An 18599-nucleotide genomic window follows, 5' to 3' on the forward strand; every position below is an offset into this window, starting at 1 on the left:
ATCATGCTGAATTTCTGACACTGTCAGAAAACTATCGTAGGCTATCTTTGGACGCAAGACCGGGAAGACGGCCGTCCTTGAGTTGAACCTCTTTTACTGTGCAACATAGGATCTCCGATGAAAAGCCAGGATCACAGAAATCGTGACGATTGCTTCATGATGGCAATCTTTCGTCTGGGACTGCCAATAATCGTGCAGTGTATCCTGGACTTAAATCTGTGAACTTAAAAGTTTTTGTTCTGTAGCCTACTTTGTTTACTCACATATTTCTATATCAAACATAAACTGTTGTTAGTTCATGTCTATTATAAGTTTTAATGTTTCCTGGTAATTATGAATTAATTATTATACGTTTCCTGTTCATGTCTCCCTCTTGTTCAAGAAGTGAAGTAATATAATTTACAAACACATTTATAAGTACTTTGCATAAAACCAACACTGAATAAATGTATTTTGTTAATATGTTATTATGGTTTGTACGTGTTTTCAAGTAATATAAAATAAAATGTGTTAAATGAAATAGAAACTGCCGACTGACCTGAAAGAAGCGCAACATTCATGTAATGACCTTAGTATGTCGCCATGGAAACATTATAATGATCCATTAAATTCTGCCATAACATATTAAATCACTCCATGAATATCTGGAACATATAAAATATATGCCTGAATAAGTCAGCAGTGTTAAAATGCCATATCAATTTATTTCAAGATTTTTTCAAGCTTAGTTAGCATTGCTCCACAAATATGAATTTGTGTGTCCCTCACCTGCGCTGAGTGCGCTCCATGACCTAACGTCCTTGATTTTTGAAAGCTGTCAGTTAGAGGAGATGATAGTGGTTGGGGTTTTGTGTGACGTTGACCTGTAAATGCAGATACGATGGATGGACTGTGTTTACATTACACTGAGATCCGATCACAAAGCATCCTCGACTACCTCTGCATCAGGAAACACAGATCGGATAACATTCCGATTACAAGCGCGTTTACACTTGTCTTTTCAATGTGAATGTGGACAACATCCGGATAGAGGTTGCATGTTCATGCCAAGTGTAAACGCAGCCTCTGTGAACTGACTGCAACATGTACTGATCCATGAGCCCTTGATGTGCAAATTCCAATAACAATAAGGCGAAAAGGAATAACTTGGTCCATTCAAGCGCAAAGAACCATGAACCCAGTATTCACTAGGGGTGTGCATTGGCACTGCCCTCACAATTCAATTCAATTACGATTCACCAGGTAACGATTCAATTCAATTCGATTCTACGATGCATTGCGATGCATCAGAATTCTACTGTACACAACAAGGCACATTTTTAATAAGTCAAGTAGTAAACTCAAGTGCAACTATTCTCAACAAAAACGAAAGCTGACCAGGGCTCGCAAAATTTTAAAATCCCTTGTAGCCCTTTGGGCAGACACTCTTTAATTTTTGGTAGCCTGAAATGAATATAAGTAGCCAGAATAAAAAAAATACACTGTTTAATGTAGAATATTGATAAATCCTGGATTTCCATGTAAGCCAAATATTCCTGCCCATCCCAGCTAACAATTTGGTTCCCAAAACGTTCCCCTATTTTCCAAGGTTTTTGGTTAGCCAGGAATGTTTTCTTTAAGAAAATAAACATTCCCTTTAATGTTATTTTTAGGTTATTTTACCGTTCCCCTAACGTTAGAATAATTTAATTGTTATATTACTGAAATATTATATGAATGTATTATAATACAGGTTATTTTTTATCAAAAATACCTCAACACATCACACATTGTATTTAGATAACATGGTATTTTATCAAATATATAAACAACCACTGACTTTAACACAATATAGAAGACTTAAAGCAGATATTTATTAAAAAGGAATAAACATAATTCCCTTTATGTTCCCCTAATGTTAGACTCTGAGGTAAAACGAAATGACAAACACACATTCTATTCGCTTTAGGTAAACATATCTTACCACTGCTGTTTAGTCACCTATCAGCTTGTAACATCATACTCTCAATAGCCTAGACGTAAATCACTCAAACATATTTTCCTTCTCACATATTTAAGTTACTAACTGAAGAAAGAAAAAAAATACGATAAAACAGTGTTAGTCTATGAGGTAAAAATGAAATGACGTTATTTTATTAAATGACTTGAGTTCGCGCAAGCAGGTGATCGTGAAGAATCTAGCCGGTAGAAGCGCCTGCAGAGGGTAGCGCGCATATCAGACGTGCACATTAGAGGATGAGTTTATTTATGCTTTCACTTCATTTCCTGACAGTTTCACTTGGTACGTGAGGACAATGACTGACAAGAGGACACCGAAATACATACACTATAATTACCTAACTAAATCTGAGACAAAGCAAAAACATTAAAATATTATTTCCTCCCCAATATAGCCCGACGGGCAGGGTGGAGATACACTCTAAAAAACAAACGGTGCTATATAGCACCAAAACAGTTGCTTTGGATCGTAACGATAGAAGAACCATTTTTAGTGCCATATAGCACCGGTGAAGAACCAGTGAAGCACCAGTGAAGCACCTGTGTAGAACCATATAGTGCTATGTAGAACCATATGTGGTGCTATATGGCCCCTATATGGTTCTACACTGGTGCTTCACTGGTGCTTCACTGGTGCTTCACTGGTTCTTCACCGGTGCTATATGGCACTAAAATGGTTCTTCTATCGTTACGATCCAAAGCAATTGTTTTGGTGCTATATAGCACCGTTTGTTTTTTTAGAGTGTACATTTTGGTAGCCCGACAGGAATTCACAATAGAAACGAGACGTCGGCTAGCGATTTTGCGAGCCCTGCCCGAGATGAGAATTTTACACATAGAGTAATTAAAGCCGCTCTATGCAATTCGGCGTTTTTGTCAAACAGCGACCCCTAGAGTCGCTGGAGAATACTTGCAACTGTCGTAATTTCCCACTCTAGTACTCCAAAGATAATGACCAGGTAATGTTTCACAATTTCATACAAATATTAGGCTACTGCATAGTCTACTAAACTAAAGATGACAGTAATAGGATAATAAGAAGTTTATTCCAAGTGTAAAGTGCATATAATAATAAAATACCGCGTTTGCTAGCTTATAATGTTTTAACATGATTGCAGCTAAATCACAATTAAACATTACAAAATGCCATGACAACGTTAATTGTGTACGTTGCATTATCTCATAACATTGTTCGTTATAATGTCACTATACATGATTATTGCTATTTATCATAATAGTTTGCAAATTGTGCATGTTTACACTATTTACAACCTCTAGGCTTATTTATGTCCTGATAATTATGTGAGATATTGACAACTGTTGTCATGATAATCGTATGACATACTACAAGCAAGCACAACAACATACAACATAGACCGCAAACAAGTTTACAAATGAGAGATTTACTTACTAGTCCATCAACAAGATCGCCAGATCAGCATCCCATCCAGTGCTGTCTTTTAGCTCACGCCAACGAGTAAAAACCTGACCGAGTGGGACTCTTGTCCGGTTCCTAACGCGATCAGATTCTCTTTTCCTTTTCCTACTCGCTTCCGAACGCGTTTTCTTAACTTTTAAATCGTTTAGCCTCACGTCTCAAATTCGCGCGTGTAGTTGTTGTTATGGGCTTAATCGACTTCATGCAGCGCTGCAAGAACTGACCACCGGATGACGTCAAAGTGCCGTCTTGGATCATTCTCGCGGTACTTTGACGTCATCCGGTGGTCGGTTCTTGCAGCGCCACACGAAGTCGAACAAGCCTAACGTGTGTGACGTCGTTGCCGTACAGCAAGTCATGATTCACGCGAGATTTGTCAGGGGTGGTTCTCTCAAGCTTGCATTGCTGGTTTTGGTAGCGGCGCCCTCCCCGAGCTTCAACAGGAGGACGATTCGCCTTACTATGACTTTGTTTACCACCGAAATAACTTTGAAGCTGTTATATTAAGGTAAAATAACTGCATAGTGTGTCTTTAAGTCTTGTTTCCCATTAACTTCATAGAATCCGAAATGTGCCCATATGTCCACTTTCCATGGAAAAGGGTGCGTTTTTATTTACCCGTCTATCACGGTCATCTCCAGAAAATAAACAGTGACATAATCGATTATGGCATTTGCTGCATCGATGCTGAATCGTGCATGCGCCCATTGCGATGCATTGCCGAATAGATTATTGTTGACACCCCTAGTATTCACCATAACTGTACCCTATATATTTAAGTAGGGGTGTAACGGTACGCAAAAATCACGGTTCGGTGCGAACCCCGGTTTTGAAGCCACGGTTCGGTTCATTTTCGGTACAGTAAGGGAGAAATGCAAACATTAAACTGCAGGTTTTTTATTACTTTAAACTTTTTTTTACAATTTGTTTACACTTTTTTAAACACTTTATTAAAGTATAAAATATATATAAAATGAAAAAATAATAAATAAAATACTACTGCAAAGTTATTTTTTACATTATTTTATAACAGAAGGTAACTCTTATCTTAACCTTCTCTTAAACTTTTTCTACTAAAACCTTGAACTAACAAATTCAATTCCTGAATACATTTATGAACTATTAGCCTACATTTTTGCCACTAAAAATTTTCTGTTTTGATTTATTTTGGATTGTTTAACTCACAGAATTGAATTGGCTATGTACCATCTCTGTATAAAAATAATATTACTGCTCTATGTGTAACTGCATAGCAAGCAACATGATGATATACTTATTATACACTCATTTTGAGATTAGTGAGCTGCATACATAGCCATCTTTGATCTTTTGCACGTTTCTCCTAATCTTTGCTTGTGTCATCAATGTAAGCTGTGACTTTACTTACGAACCCCTCCGCAGCTGAGTAACAGCTGAGTAAGCCCGGGTTACAGCTCTTCTCTGTCCCGACCAGCTGATCGCATTGTGACAATGATATGATTGACGTGATATGCAGATGAAAAATCTGATCACGCATTCCTTATTCTTGCTGTCACAGAAAGCGCGTCTCATGAATGCGTAGCAACGAAAGACGTGCATCCTCTCACGCACTTTTGAAAGAACAAAGCAGCGCGTTGACACGCGTTTAACATGCGCTTTTAGATACGACACGTAAACGTTTACATCAATAATCAAACGGATATACAACTAAGTAAATAAAAATCTTTCTGCGGGCCGAATTATGTTATATGTTTGACAGAAGACTTGCGCTGAACGCGGAGACTTCCGCCACTTAATATGTTCGTGCGGAAACGCACGTATTATGTTCCGCACAGGCGCACACAAAATACTTTCGGTGCACGTGCGCACCGTGCCGAAAGCCCTGAACCGAAACGGTCCGGTTCGAATACACGAACCGTTACACCCCTATATTTAAGTATAAACTTTTTATTAGGCTTTTTGACATTACTGCTTATGACTGCTGATTTGGCAGATGTGATATTGTAATTTATGAATGGGTAAACTTGAATATCTGTTTATATAGATTGGCCAGCTACAGCGTCTTTGGTGTACCCAGCCTGTGTCCCAAAGTGCTTTGATAGCCTTCAGCATTCCTGCAGGGAAGATTTGGAGAATGGATGGATTGGGAAAAGTATCCCAGGATGACACCTCAAGAAGTTGGCTAAAGGTGACATAGAATGATTGAACGGGGTATTTATCCTTGTTCTGTGATGTGACATGTAAACAATTTTTTTTGTTTGGGTCTGTAATGCCTTAGAAGCTTCCTAAAAACCTCTCTCAGATAGCTCTATTAGGGTGGGGGATTTTAAACAAGTGGTTTTGCACCTATTTGGCTCCCCCTACTGGCTTACCTTCCAATCTCATTACTGATTGGCTGACTTTGCTGCCACTCAAAAAATGTAGCCAATTATTTTAAAGTGGAGGGGCAGTGAGATGCCTGTGATGTCATAAGCATCAGTTTTTCCAGATTGGGCCGTTTTCTGGCTGACATTTCTAAAAGAGGAATTTCTATGAGACTGAGATGTTTAGGATGTTTAGCACTTTTTGTATGTTCGTGAATGCGGGTAGACTACCATTATTCAACAAAGACAAGGTAAAAATGTTTTTTCATTCTCTGTCCCCTTTAATAAACTTGAATGACTAGAAAATATCTGATGATCAAAGCAAATGGTTTCCTCGAATTTAAAGATCTGGCTATGGTGCAATATGTGAGCTATCTGCTATGGGCCAACAATTTAGCTGTAATGTTCATTTATTTTTTTCTATGTCTGGATCATTCCACACATGCAGTCGCACAAACCATAAAAACCTGACCTTCTGACTTTCCAAAACACTTCATTAAAAAAGGCCCTCGTTTCCTCAGGTCTCACCACCAACGAAAAGCGAACAAAGGAAAAGATAAAAAGAGGAAAAAAAGAGCAGAGGTCTCCTCCATTCCCCTCACTACTCGACCGTGACCATATCATACCGGCTCCATTATCAGAGTTCAAGCCCAGAGTAAAGTCACGCTCACTGTTCCTCCCCAAATCGCTTGCGCTCGTCTCGCCTGAGCTGATGATGAATTAAAGTTTCAGAACAATAACAACAACATCGGGGAATGAGAACACTGGGAGAAAATGTCAATACCCACTCGCATCCGCTCTGTACGACCATAAATTAAAACCTACAGACCACAGGCGAACCAGCAAAGGGGGTCAGGATGACTTCAACAGCAATTATTCCCATTCTCCCCCCTCTAAATCCCTCTCTCTCCATTGATGCTTCACAACTGATTGCTTTTCAGGAATCTTTGAATTTATGGTCACGGTGTAACCGTGGGTGGCCTCTCGACTGGACGAGGCATCATAGCCTCTCCGAGCCTGGCCAGCCATGTAGCGTTAGATCCTGCTGTGCCAGGCTTTCAGAAGCCATCGCCCCTGCCAGCCTAAATACCATTATTTTCATCCATCAGCTCCTGATGAATATTCATCAGCTCGTGCAAGCCTGACCAATAGGGCAGTGGGCCTGCTGGGGGTTAATGGCGATTGGATGAGAGGGAGCACGGTAATCAAATCACACAGCTTTAAACGTCTCGGCTCGTATGGTGCGCAGACAGCAGCACCGCTGAGAAACAAGAATGGCTGTTAATTAATCTTGATTAACCTATTTAATTAGCATTAAGTGAGATTTTAAGGAGCAACCCCCATCTAAAGACAATGAGGAGAGAACTAAACGTGTATGTTACGCGCAATATCTTTCGCATGGAAGGGATCTTCTTGGTGCCACTGAAGAGGGTTGATTTGTGGTGGTACTGAGTGTTTCATTACTCAGATGGAGCACAGGGACATTGTAATCCCTCCAAATGTTGGAGATTTTACCCAACATTATTACCATGGCTACCCATTCACTCACATGCACACAGTGTCACCGCCTCAAGCCAAATACATGCAAACCAAGTTATACGCACAGCTGAAATCTATTGTTCATGACATACAGTATAAAAATGATCTAGACCAGCACACAGCATGGCTTACAACAGAGAAATCAGTCGCAGATATACAGCACAAGTGTAAGGACAAAATGATAATTTTTGAAAAAGAAAAAAATATCAAAGCATCAAATGACAGTAACGTACATATCTCTCTTAACTAGCAATTTGTAATGCTTTTTTTGTTATTTTCAGCCGAATAGTTCAATTGCCGAACATTCGGTACATCCTTAGCTTATATCAATTGCTGATTGTTCTAGCAAAATTCCCATCTGCATCCCATACATTTGTATGATAGCATCTTATCGTCTCATGAACACAATCTAAGGAATCCGTTTCTGTGACTTTCACACAATGTCACCACCACAGACCAACATTAGATTGTATTGTATATAATATGTGTGTCTGGGTGAGCAAAAAAAACACACGGTTTTTGTGGTATAAAGCTCCAGAGGCATTTATTTATTTTTTAATAAAATGTACATAAAATATTTAAAAGCTGAAAATAAAGTGTCCAGAGGGGTTTATGGAGGAAAACAAAGTGGGCGTGGTGTCCTAGCCGTGAGTGGTGGACTGAACGCTGGGGATTGTAGAGGACATATTAGGCATATTTACAGCACATAAATAAAACACACAGGCATACATAGATGATTTATTTATGTATTGAAATATTAACTATATATTAGCCTGATGAAATGTCTGATGACCGGACATCCATTCATCCAATCACCATCAATCACATGCGTCAAATGGAGTCGATTGATTCTGATCTATAGACTATTGATCTAGACCTTATCATGAAACTGACGTACAAGCATCGAACATTGAAAGTCAAGTTAAAGAGCAGAACATTTTGTCCATGCCAGAAATCCAACAAGTCTGTCCCTGAGGCCTAGTGTCTCTCCATTTAGCAAATACCACACGATTACATCTCCATGCCAAAGAAAGAACAAGAGACAAGAGATAATATGGTCATATGCCACAAAACAAGATTATACAATAGATGACACAGTTTCATACAATGCGACAATCCCTGATTTCAGAGGACACAGAAACAGGCGTACACGCACAAAACAGCACGACAGACACCTCCAGAAATTTAAAGGCTTAAACATTTTTAAAACGATCCCACTGCACTTAGCTTATAACATTTTTTATCAAGGTCTCTAGTGAAATTAGGCAAAGACAACCTGATTTATATGCTCAGACAGAAGTCTGCTGAGTAATAAGTCTAGGTGTCTGTAACTAGCAAAACCTATCATGATGTGTGAGAAATGTGTTGCAATGTGTGCATGTGTCTGTGTGCGTGCGTGCGTTCTTGTGTGAGAAAGAGAGAGAGAAACTGTGTGTGTGTGTGTGTGTGTGTGTGTGTGTGTGTTAGGGCTGCAGCTATCGATTCTTTTTGTAATCGATTAATCTAGCACTGAATCGATCGATTAATCGAGTAATCGGATAATTTTTTTGTGTGTTTTTAAACAACCAAAACAAATAATGCATAACGAAAATGACTTGGCTGTAAAATGTTCAAGCATTTGGCTTTTATTTCTAAAAAAAACAGAGGTATTTGGCTCCAAGAAATAAGCCTATTTATTTCAATTTTTTACCCATTTAGTGTTTATAAGTGCCAGTGCCAACAATTAAGCACTTTAATTTATTAATATGCACAACTGGTTTCATGCTGTAATCTAGCCCTGACATCAAATAAAATATCTGGTTTATGTACATTTCTACACCTGCAGCATTTACCATTAGGCTTTTAACATATAATATATCATTTCTGGGATGAGCCTATTTGCTATGGTAACAACCTGTGTGTATGCGCGCACGTGCACTTGTGTTTGTGTGTGTGCACACGTTCTGTGCGTGAGGAAGAGTGACACCCCAGTCAGACGTTCAGTTGCTTCATTGCATTTTGGTACTGCAGAAATACATACATTACTTTTCAATAGAACGCTGCATTTGGTTTGCATCACATGCATTGCGGTGCATTTTAGGTTAAGAATCCGTTCGAAAAATCACAACATCACGTCCCGCTGTATACAGTGAATGCATGCTGAAATTATTGTTGCGTGGCTACATAAAAGTTTAAGCATATGTGATGCATTGCGCGATCGGTCTGACTCGCGTGAGAGAGAATAACTTCCTTATGCTAAACTCCAATAAGACAGAGATTATTATTATTGAACAGAATATGTCAGATTACAAGTTGCCCATATATGATTGCACTGTGGTGCCGTTTTTTGGTACACACACCTGTAGTGCATGCGTGTGTGTGAAGGGGTTCTTTTTTAATCTATACTGTTCTGCAATTGAACGTGAATACGTTTACTACTTAAAAACATCAAAGCTAAACATCATATCTAGTCAAACCGCATAACGACATCGCTACAAATACAGTATGGGATTAAAATCAACGGAAGCTACGTTACCTTGTTTCATCGACGCTTGGTGAAACAGCAGTGGATGTTTTCGGTTCAGATGCTGAATGTAATGATAATGTAACGATCCCAAACTTTAGACAGTCTCTCTCTGCCGTTTATGGACATATTCGCTCCGCCATCGCGCCAACTAAATTCAAATTGTACCACGCGCTATGATGTGCTTCCTGAACATTGAACAACGGTCCGTGTGAATCAGATCTCGGCGCGTGTAGTGCGCGTCATAGGAATTTAACGAGGCTTCGAGGCAGAATTTTTGCCTCGAGGAATTTTTTGAATCGAGTAAATCGAGTAACTCGATGAATCGTTTCAGCCCTAGTGTGTGTGTGTGTCCAAAATTAACACTCGCCAAAACACCAAATGCAAGTAAAAGCAAAACTTATGAAGGAATTATTTATTTATACATTTTCCACATTTTAGAATAATAATAAACCAGATAAAAAGTCCCTAAAGGGAAGTCGCGCCAGTTAGGTCATGTTTGCAATGTCACCAGGGAGTTATTAAGTTCTATCTACTTGAATGGGAGAAGACCATTCTCTAAACTTACATGCTTAAATCATAATTACACAACATATTTCTGACCAACAATTAAACCTGACATGAGCTGTACAATAACTGTTCTTAATCTCAAAGTTTAATTGCGCTAAATAAACACATTTCTTTTGTCGTTTTAGCTGCCACGCATGTGCATAGGTTGGCAAACGTCTCTATCGCTTGATGACTTTTTGTTTTAACTGGAAGGCGGGACTTCGGTTTGCCAGAGCGGCCATATTGAGCATTGCATTGTCCTGCATTGTAAATCCAAAATAAATTATTTAATAACAAAACTACTATAAGAATTGTGTGAAAATCATCTAAACTGTGACTTAACTAAGTTTAATTTTAGCATATTTGAAGTACCACACTTTGTATAGAATTAGATTTTTTCAATAACCATCTAAAGTATTATGGGCTTCAATTGGCTGCTCAAAACAGGCTGATGTCTTCCTTGTTCTATGAAGTCCCTCCTTTAGAAATACGTATAGAGTTCTGATTGTGTAGTTTGTTTAGTGTGTTGTGATTCGATAGCAGCTTAGCTTAGCAGAACCGTTTGAGCCAAAGCTGGTGACTGACGTATTCATGTGGGCGGAGTTTAGTCCAAAAACCGTTTTACTGACATCATTACAGCAGGAAATAAAGGGCTGTAGTCCAAACCAGACGTTCGCTGTAGGCTTTGATAGAGGAATTCTATTTAAGAAAATAAATCGCCTGGCAGTGAACTTTGAGCTTTATCAGGTATCATTTATGCAACATTACACACTAACAAGGGTTTAAAAAATGGGATCAGGAAGAACGTGACCTTTAAATAAAATTGTATTTTTTAAGAAATGAATATGTTGGCACATCTATATTTTTGTATAGTAATTTTAAACATTTAAACATACATTGCGAAAAGCCGCTAAATCCCACCTCCATCAACAATGAGAATGACATAAACCGAATCCTTTTGGAACTTATTATACGTTCATCAAATACATTAAATTCAAATACGCTTAATTCCGGCCTCGGCTCGTTCAAAAATACCAGTTTGTTGGCAGAATTTACTAAGAATCTGATTAAAAAAATGCCCATTTACAAAAATATGCCATCAGATGCAGTTGGAGGGTTTTGCATCTGAGCTCTTCATATTTTTAAGATCATGACAATCATTTGAGACAAGAGTTTATAAACTCAACATACTATTACAAAAAATTACAAGAATAACAGTCCGAGCCTTGGTGATGTATGCCAAGCGTATCAGATCAGTCCATCAAGAAAACATCTCATACACAATGCTGACAGTTACACAACACATTTATTATTATATTTATGGTCAATAACTTTCTTTACCCACCATTGGCCAGTGTGTTGCAGAAGTTACATTTAGTGTGCCAGAAGTGTGTGTGTGTGTCATCAGTACAGTGAAATGAGAGCTTGTGATTGATTTGAGAGCAGTCAGCTCGCCTGCCTCCCCTCAGTCCTTGATAAATGACTGGAGCTTTTAATTAACCTCCAGCACACACATCTATATTATTAACACACATTACTCCATTCTCACTGCTCTCCCATTACACCGTAACCTTTAAGATACAGTTTTGGGGCTGTTTTTGAAATACCATGAGAAATGAAAAATTGTAAATACAGTGTAAAAAGTGTTGCGGAAAATCTATAAAGAGTGATTTGCGGTTGGCCTTTCTTGTTTGCTTTAATTTCATTTTCGTCACATCGCTGCCTTGTGATATAAAGAAGCTAATGCAGAATGTTAAAACCTTGACAAGAAATAATACCTTTGCCATAAATAACCTCTAGAGGGCAGAATTGAGCAAGCATACTCCATTGATCCTTGGCCACTAAACACGAGGCTTGACTCCAGCCGAACACAAGAACAAGACTGCAGCAGATTCAGATGAATATTCTAATGTCTTTCTCTGTTCATATATTGATGACAGTGTTGACTAATGTACCATTTCTTGCCTCCAGTTGAAAGTGAATCAGAGCTGTGAGCATATCATTAACACATACAGCATGCATCTGTGAATATGTGACACTGTGTGATGCTCACGCATATGAAAAAATGCTTCTGAAAAAAGTACATAAGAAAACTGAACACTTTAGAGTCCATATTCACACCAGACAGGCCGAATTGTGTTTTTATTAAAGAAATAATGAAAAATGTCCTATTTACTTCCTTCTAAAAAACTTTAGAGAATGTTCCTGTTTGTTTAAAGTAATATTCTTTAATTTAAGTCTCAAAAAGTTTTCCTTTTCTTGCAATAAGAAACAAAACAAGGGTGAATAAATGATGTCGCAATACATCTGACAATCCTTGGCTACGTTCCATTTGGCTCACTAACTTTCCTCATTCTAGTCTTCATTAGAAAAATGTGTTCCACTTTAAGGGTACTTATTGTTTTTGAAAAGAGAACAAGCCTACACTTAAGAAAGCGTCATTTTCTCAGAATGCACTTTGATTGTGACATCATAGATCCCGCTTAACAACGCCACACTCTTTAGACGGTTTCATCATACACAATGGTTACACGTCTGGGCCGAACTTAACTTCTGGGTTCTGTTTGTTTAATGGTCTGGATAGTGGCTAAACTGAACTCAGGAACCTTGTCGAAAATAACAATTGTTTTGGTTTCCTAAAGACGAGGGAGACAGCAATCATGGATCACCGCTATGTGAAGGGAGGTTTGGCCGCCGATCAGTAGTTAACATTGTATACAATATAAAGTTCACATTTTGCACAGTAACGTAGCTTGGTGTAGTTTTTGATAAGCTTTAGCTATGAATTGTTTGTTTATGTTGTTACTGCTAAAACCGTCTATACCAGGGTTCCCCAAATCTTACCCTGGGGGCCAAAGCATTGCAGAGTTTAGCTCCAACCTTGATCAAACACACCTGAGCAAGCTAATCAAGGTCTTCATGATCACTAGTAGAGCTGCGTCCCAAACCGCCTACTTCCATACTATATAGTAGGCGAAGTAGTGCTTTTTACATACTATATAGTATGGAAGTAGGCGGTTTGGGTCGCAGCGTAAAAAATCACAGGTGGGTAAGTTTGACTAGGGTTGGACCTAAACTCTGTAGGGCTCCGGCCCTCTAGTGTAAGATTTGGGGAACCCTGGTCTATGCTAATTGGAAAAAAGTTAACCTATAACAGTTGTACTGTATGCCTTTCTTTCTTTCTTCATTCAAACATAGTCAGAGATACATTTAATATAATATCCTAGAGCTCAATGTCAAGAATTTTTTCTACTGGCCCAGTCAAGCCATTGGACAATTTTACTTGCCCTCATTAGGCCTGTCACAATAATAACCTTATCAACTTAACACACAATAAACAGTGATAGGTGAAGATAAAGCTTTAACTGAGCTGTAATTTCGTGTTTTTTTGATGAATTCACATAGTTTGAAAGAATAAATCCGATCAGAATTGTTTTCAAAGCTACAACCCGCATCTCTGATGTGAATGAGATGTGAGGAGAGGAAATCAACGTAAACAAGCCTGCGTGTATACTTTGTTTAAAGACAAAGGAAATAAAAACAGCTCTACAAACTCCAGACAGCCTCAGAACTAGGGATGCACCAATACCACTTTTTTGAACACGAGTACGAGTACTTGCATTTCAGTACTTTCCGATACCGATACCGAGTACTTAATAAAAAACATGATTTAAATTTACAGACAACAGCTTTAGTCATATAATTTAACAAAAAAACAAAGGACTAGTTTTCCAGTTTGTTGTAAACTCTGCCTCTTTGGACAACACAAGAGGCATTAACCCCTTACACACCGCTCAAATAAAGACATTTCTCAGACCGTGGTATCGATCCCTGGTATCGGGGGACTTTTAACGAGTACTTTAGAAAATGTGGTATTGAGGCCGATACCCGATACCAGTATCGGTGCATCCCTACTCAGAACCATGTTAAAAAATAACTTATTGCTTTAAATTTTTTTAAATGTAAAAACCACGGGAATATCAACATGGCATCAATGATCCATCTCGAAAATGATGATCATGTGGGTTTATTTATTTATTGTGGTTATTGCGGCATTTGGATGTCTGGTTAGCATTACAAGCACCTGTGACTGGGTGCGTGTTTGACATTGTGTTGAGCTACGCAGACCGGGGTATGACATCAGTAACGTTACAAAAAACTGATAAGCCTGTGCACCCGCGCCACGGCAACCTGCCATTCAACTATCAGTACATAACTTAATTCATTAAAGTCTTGCATTTTGTGCAGATAGATGCATGTTGTATAATACATTTATTTTGTACATAAGGCTTAATATTATGTAGATTGCGTCATATAGCAAGCACTTCAGTTTGTGTTTATTAACCCTTTAGTTTCACTTCATCACGCAGCTATTCCTGTAAGAGGTTTTTTTTTAAAACATTTAATTCATTAATAATCTAGCATGTATTCATTGTTCTGTCAAAGTTTTTTGAAAAATACGTTTTATTTGAGTGTTTTTAAAAAAAATATTTTCATCATGACATGTGCCCCTTTGACCGCCCGCCCCCAGTTAATCGAGTACTCATTATTCAGAACTATGGATTAATCGAAATGAAAAAATGAGATAATTGCACATCCCTACCCAACAGAATAACACAACAACACTTGCACATGTATAGCTACCACTCAAACAAGGCACATCTTGTAATTTGCCTTAAGGATATGTCTGCGTTGACAGTCGAGTGGCATGTTAGCTTCATTAAAGAGGGAGTGGTAGTAATTACCACAATAAAACTCATGTTTTTGTTGACGTAGAAGAAAATCTTACGCCCCAACAGGATAAATGGCACATTCCACAAATGCAAACACACACAAAAAGCAGAAGCTCTAGAAAGCCGATTTCAACACTGCATTTATCAGCACATACCTGCTGCTTTTAATGTTTGCTTTTCGTTTAAATGCTGGGTTTGCCGTGGTTCAAAAATAGAGCGGTACTATAAAGAAATATTTCTAAAGAAAGAAAACCTACTCCGTGCTTACAAAAAGAAAAGAATAATTATTGGATCACCGGGATACAGTAACACAGGCTGTGACATTTGGGAAAGTTGTAACCATGGCAACATGACTACAGTGAAAGCTCATTCCTCATCCCGGGGTGGATTTATGAGTCAATACCGGCTCTAACAAAATAAAGGGACAACACCAACGGGCAACTGTATGGTTGGGTGTGCATGCATGGAAGAAACAGTGGGAGATACAGAACTGCAAATATATATATATGTGTGTGTGTTCATGTGAGCTTGTATGAAATGCAGTCAATTACCACACAGAATATTCATACAAATTAATGTTCAATAAAAAGTCACAGCCATCTCTAAGTTAATAACCGCACTCTTAATGTTTAAATTATGACAATTTTTCACATGCAAATTCTTCCTTAGAATTGGACTGCATTCCCTGCAGCTATAAAACACACTTTATGATTATGAAGCAATTTCTTAGAGAGAGAGAGAGAGAGAGAGAGAGAGAGAGAGAGAGAGAGAGACCCATACCGCCTGGTGCATACACTTCTATTAATTATTGTGCAGAAATCAAAAGCTTTGCATCTGATAAACCATCTGATGTCCAAGCAAATTCAATTAGGAGGTAAATGGGCTTTAAGTTATCAAGTTAGGAGTGGCCTGCAGCTCAATATAACCTCCATACAGAGAAAGGACAAACAGAAAACCCTGAGGGTTCATTGGACAGACCACTCTCTACTCGCAAGCAAATGTCAACGAGTCACTTATCATATGAACCAGTGAAGTGTTCACTCTACTTCCATTATGAACAGTGAATGACCATGAAATGCATTACATTTCAAATTTTTGATCATGGCCTCCATCAAGCTCTTCCCATTACCATTATACAATCAGTATCGTTTACATTACTTTCATATCAGATATATTTGGGTACGCATCACATTGCGCCACAACCTGTGATTTCTCACTTTCATGTGATTTTGTGAATTTATGCTTTCCATAAATTCTCGCATTTTCTCACAACTTCTCGACAAACCTTCTCACATTGAGAGAGTAAATGCATTCTGGTTGTCAATCTGTGACAGGTTTTGTTGCTTAGAGATATAATCAACCAATGAAATGAATCTCTATTAAAGGGACAGTTCACCCAAAAATGGACCCAAATGCGTTATGAAATAATGGCATATATTTAAGGTTTTCTAACAGGTTTTGTAAATCATCTCATTTTAATTTCTGGGTGACCTATAACCTTTAATTTAACAATCACAGGTGCAGGAAATACTATGGAAAGCCAACTCACCCTAGCCATGTTTGTTTTTCAGTTTTTGTGTCTTTGCTAGACATTGTTCAGTAGAAACAGAAAAGCTTATCCACCAATATCCATGCACAGACACCTAATATAACCTAGTTTAATGAATCAGTGTTGTAACTATATGTTGCATGCTGTACAGTATATGTATTATTTTCACAGTTTTATATCACATAACATCTTCTGAGTAACCAAAAAGTTTCAAAAGTAAAAAAGCAATAAACAACTATATTATATTACAAGTCTTTTTAAGCCACACAACAGCTTTGTAGATGGAACAGATCGAAATTTAATGTGATAATCTTCCTCTCTGTCGAAGCTCATAATCAAATTCCAAGATCATTTGGCACCAAATGTCATTTTTGCACATCACAGTCAAACGACAAGTGTCAACTGAAATATGTGGAATGGACAAAAGATATGAGATCTGCAGGAGAGCGCAAGCCACATTCTTTACTTATCAAGTAAAATAAACAGCATGAACAAGTTATTTTTGTAGCATTTATTTTTAAAACTATTGTTCATTAGGTCCTATATAGTTCATTAGCTTTGTACCCCCAACTATAATCACCACAGGCTTGTGATATGTGGGAAAAAGCTGCACAAAGATGATACTACATTTTTTATTTGTTAGACAAATGTTTTCCATGTGCCTTACCCTGTCCTTGTCTTCCACCAGATCTGTTAGCACATCATCAGGGTCGAGAATTCCCCCATCACAGTATTCAACATGGTGGGTTCGTACCAGGAAATCTCCCTCCTGTAAAACAAACAAATGCTAGTGTGAAATTTCAACAAGAGCACACAAAACACATACCAGTCCAGCATTCTCAAACGATTCCCTGAATTTCCCACAGCTGTCACAAAAGTCAAATGGACCTTTCTTTAAATTACTACTTAGAAATAACAAAACAAGTATACAACAACTATAATACATATATATATTTACTATTATTAAAATGATATAACTTTGATGCAACATTTTAGGTTGTCATGTTAATATATTTAAATTCACTTAATCAATACCGCAAACCCATATGTTTAGTTGGTATCAGTTTGAAATTAAATGGTAAATACAAAGCAATGCATACAGAAAAACAAGTTTCAATGGTTTGAGTCAGAGATGAAAATAATTGCACATCATGCACAACATCAATGCAGTGTGTATCTGGACACCCTTATATATATGGGTGGGACGTCTTTTATTAAACTAAATAGTGTTCCTACAGAACTCCTCCACTGTCACCTCCTACAAGGGGAGTGCAACAAGGCACAGGCAGAGGCCCGATGGACTTTTCTGATTAATGCTGACAGGGAACAAAGCAGCACACATCTACAAATCATCAAAGCACTGTGAACTCCTTATGACTGCCAACCAGAGAAATACAACTACAAATTTGTGCTCTAAATGTCAAGTTAAGCTTAAAACTAATGTCAAGTGAGATACAGTATGATCTGTATGACACATGGCTTCATTTTATCTTCACTTTATCGTGGGTGTGATCGCATGTCATTACATCATAGTTTTGCGTGTATTTAATGTATGTTGTTTGGTCATTTAAAACAAAGCAAATAAAGAGTTCATTGCTTTCAATCAATGCCATGCAGAAAGAATACAGCCAGAATTGGGAGGTATGGTGCAGTGTTTGCCTTGGAATAAATGTAAAACTCCACTAACAGTTTAACACAACTGATATGGGCCAACCCTGTTTATCTTGGCTGTTGTAGGCCTGTGAGCTATCACCAAATGAACTGCAATTGCACAGATGACTCATATGTTAGTTAAAAAGAAACAGTCTTTCAGCACAGGAGAGCAGTTACAAGATTTGACCAGTATATACTTGCATATATGAGCACTGAAGAAGACCATAACGTTTACATTTTACATTTATGCATTTGGCAGACATACATTTTTCATCCAAAAAGATTTACAATGCAC

The 18599-nt window shown here is 38.0% G+C and overlaps 1 protein-coding gene across 2 annotated transcripts in view; it reads right to left on the reverse strand.

The window, feature by feature from the left end:
• Positions 1 to 18599, reverse strand: part of pard3bb (par-3 family cell polarity regulator beta b) — a 416763-nt gene that overhangs the window by 379654 nt on the left and 18510 nt on the right. For both annotated transcript variants that reach the window (XM_065292869.2, XM_065292868.2), the window contains exon 3: positions 17319 to 17420. In XM_065292869.2, coding sequence (XP_065148941.1) covers positions 17319 to 17420 — 102 coding nt within the window. The remainder of the gene's footprint in view (positions 1 to 17318; positions 17421 to 18599) is intronic.

This window comes from Paramisgurnus dabryanus, chromosome 15 (assembly GCF_030506205.2).
Source record: "Paramisgurnus dabryanus chromosome 15, PD_genome_1.1, whole genome shotgun sequence".
Lineage (NCBI taxonomy): Eukaryota > Metazoa > Chordata > Actinopteri > Cypriniformes > Cobitidae > Paramisgurnus > Paramisgurnus dabryanus.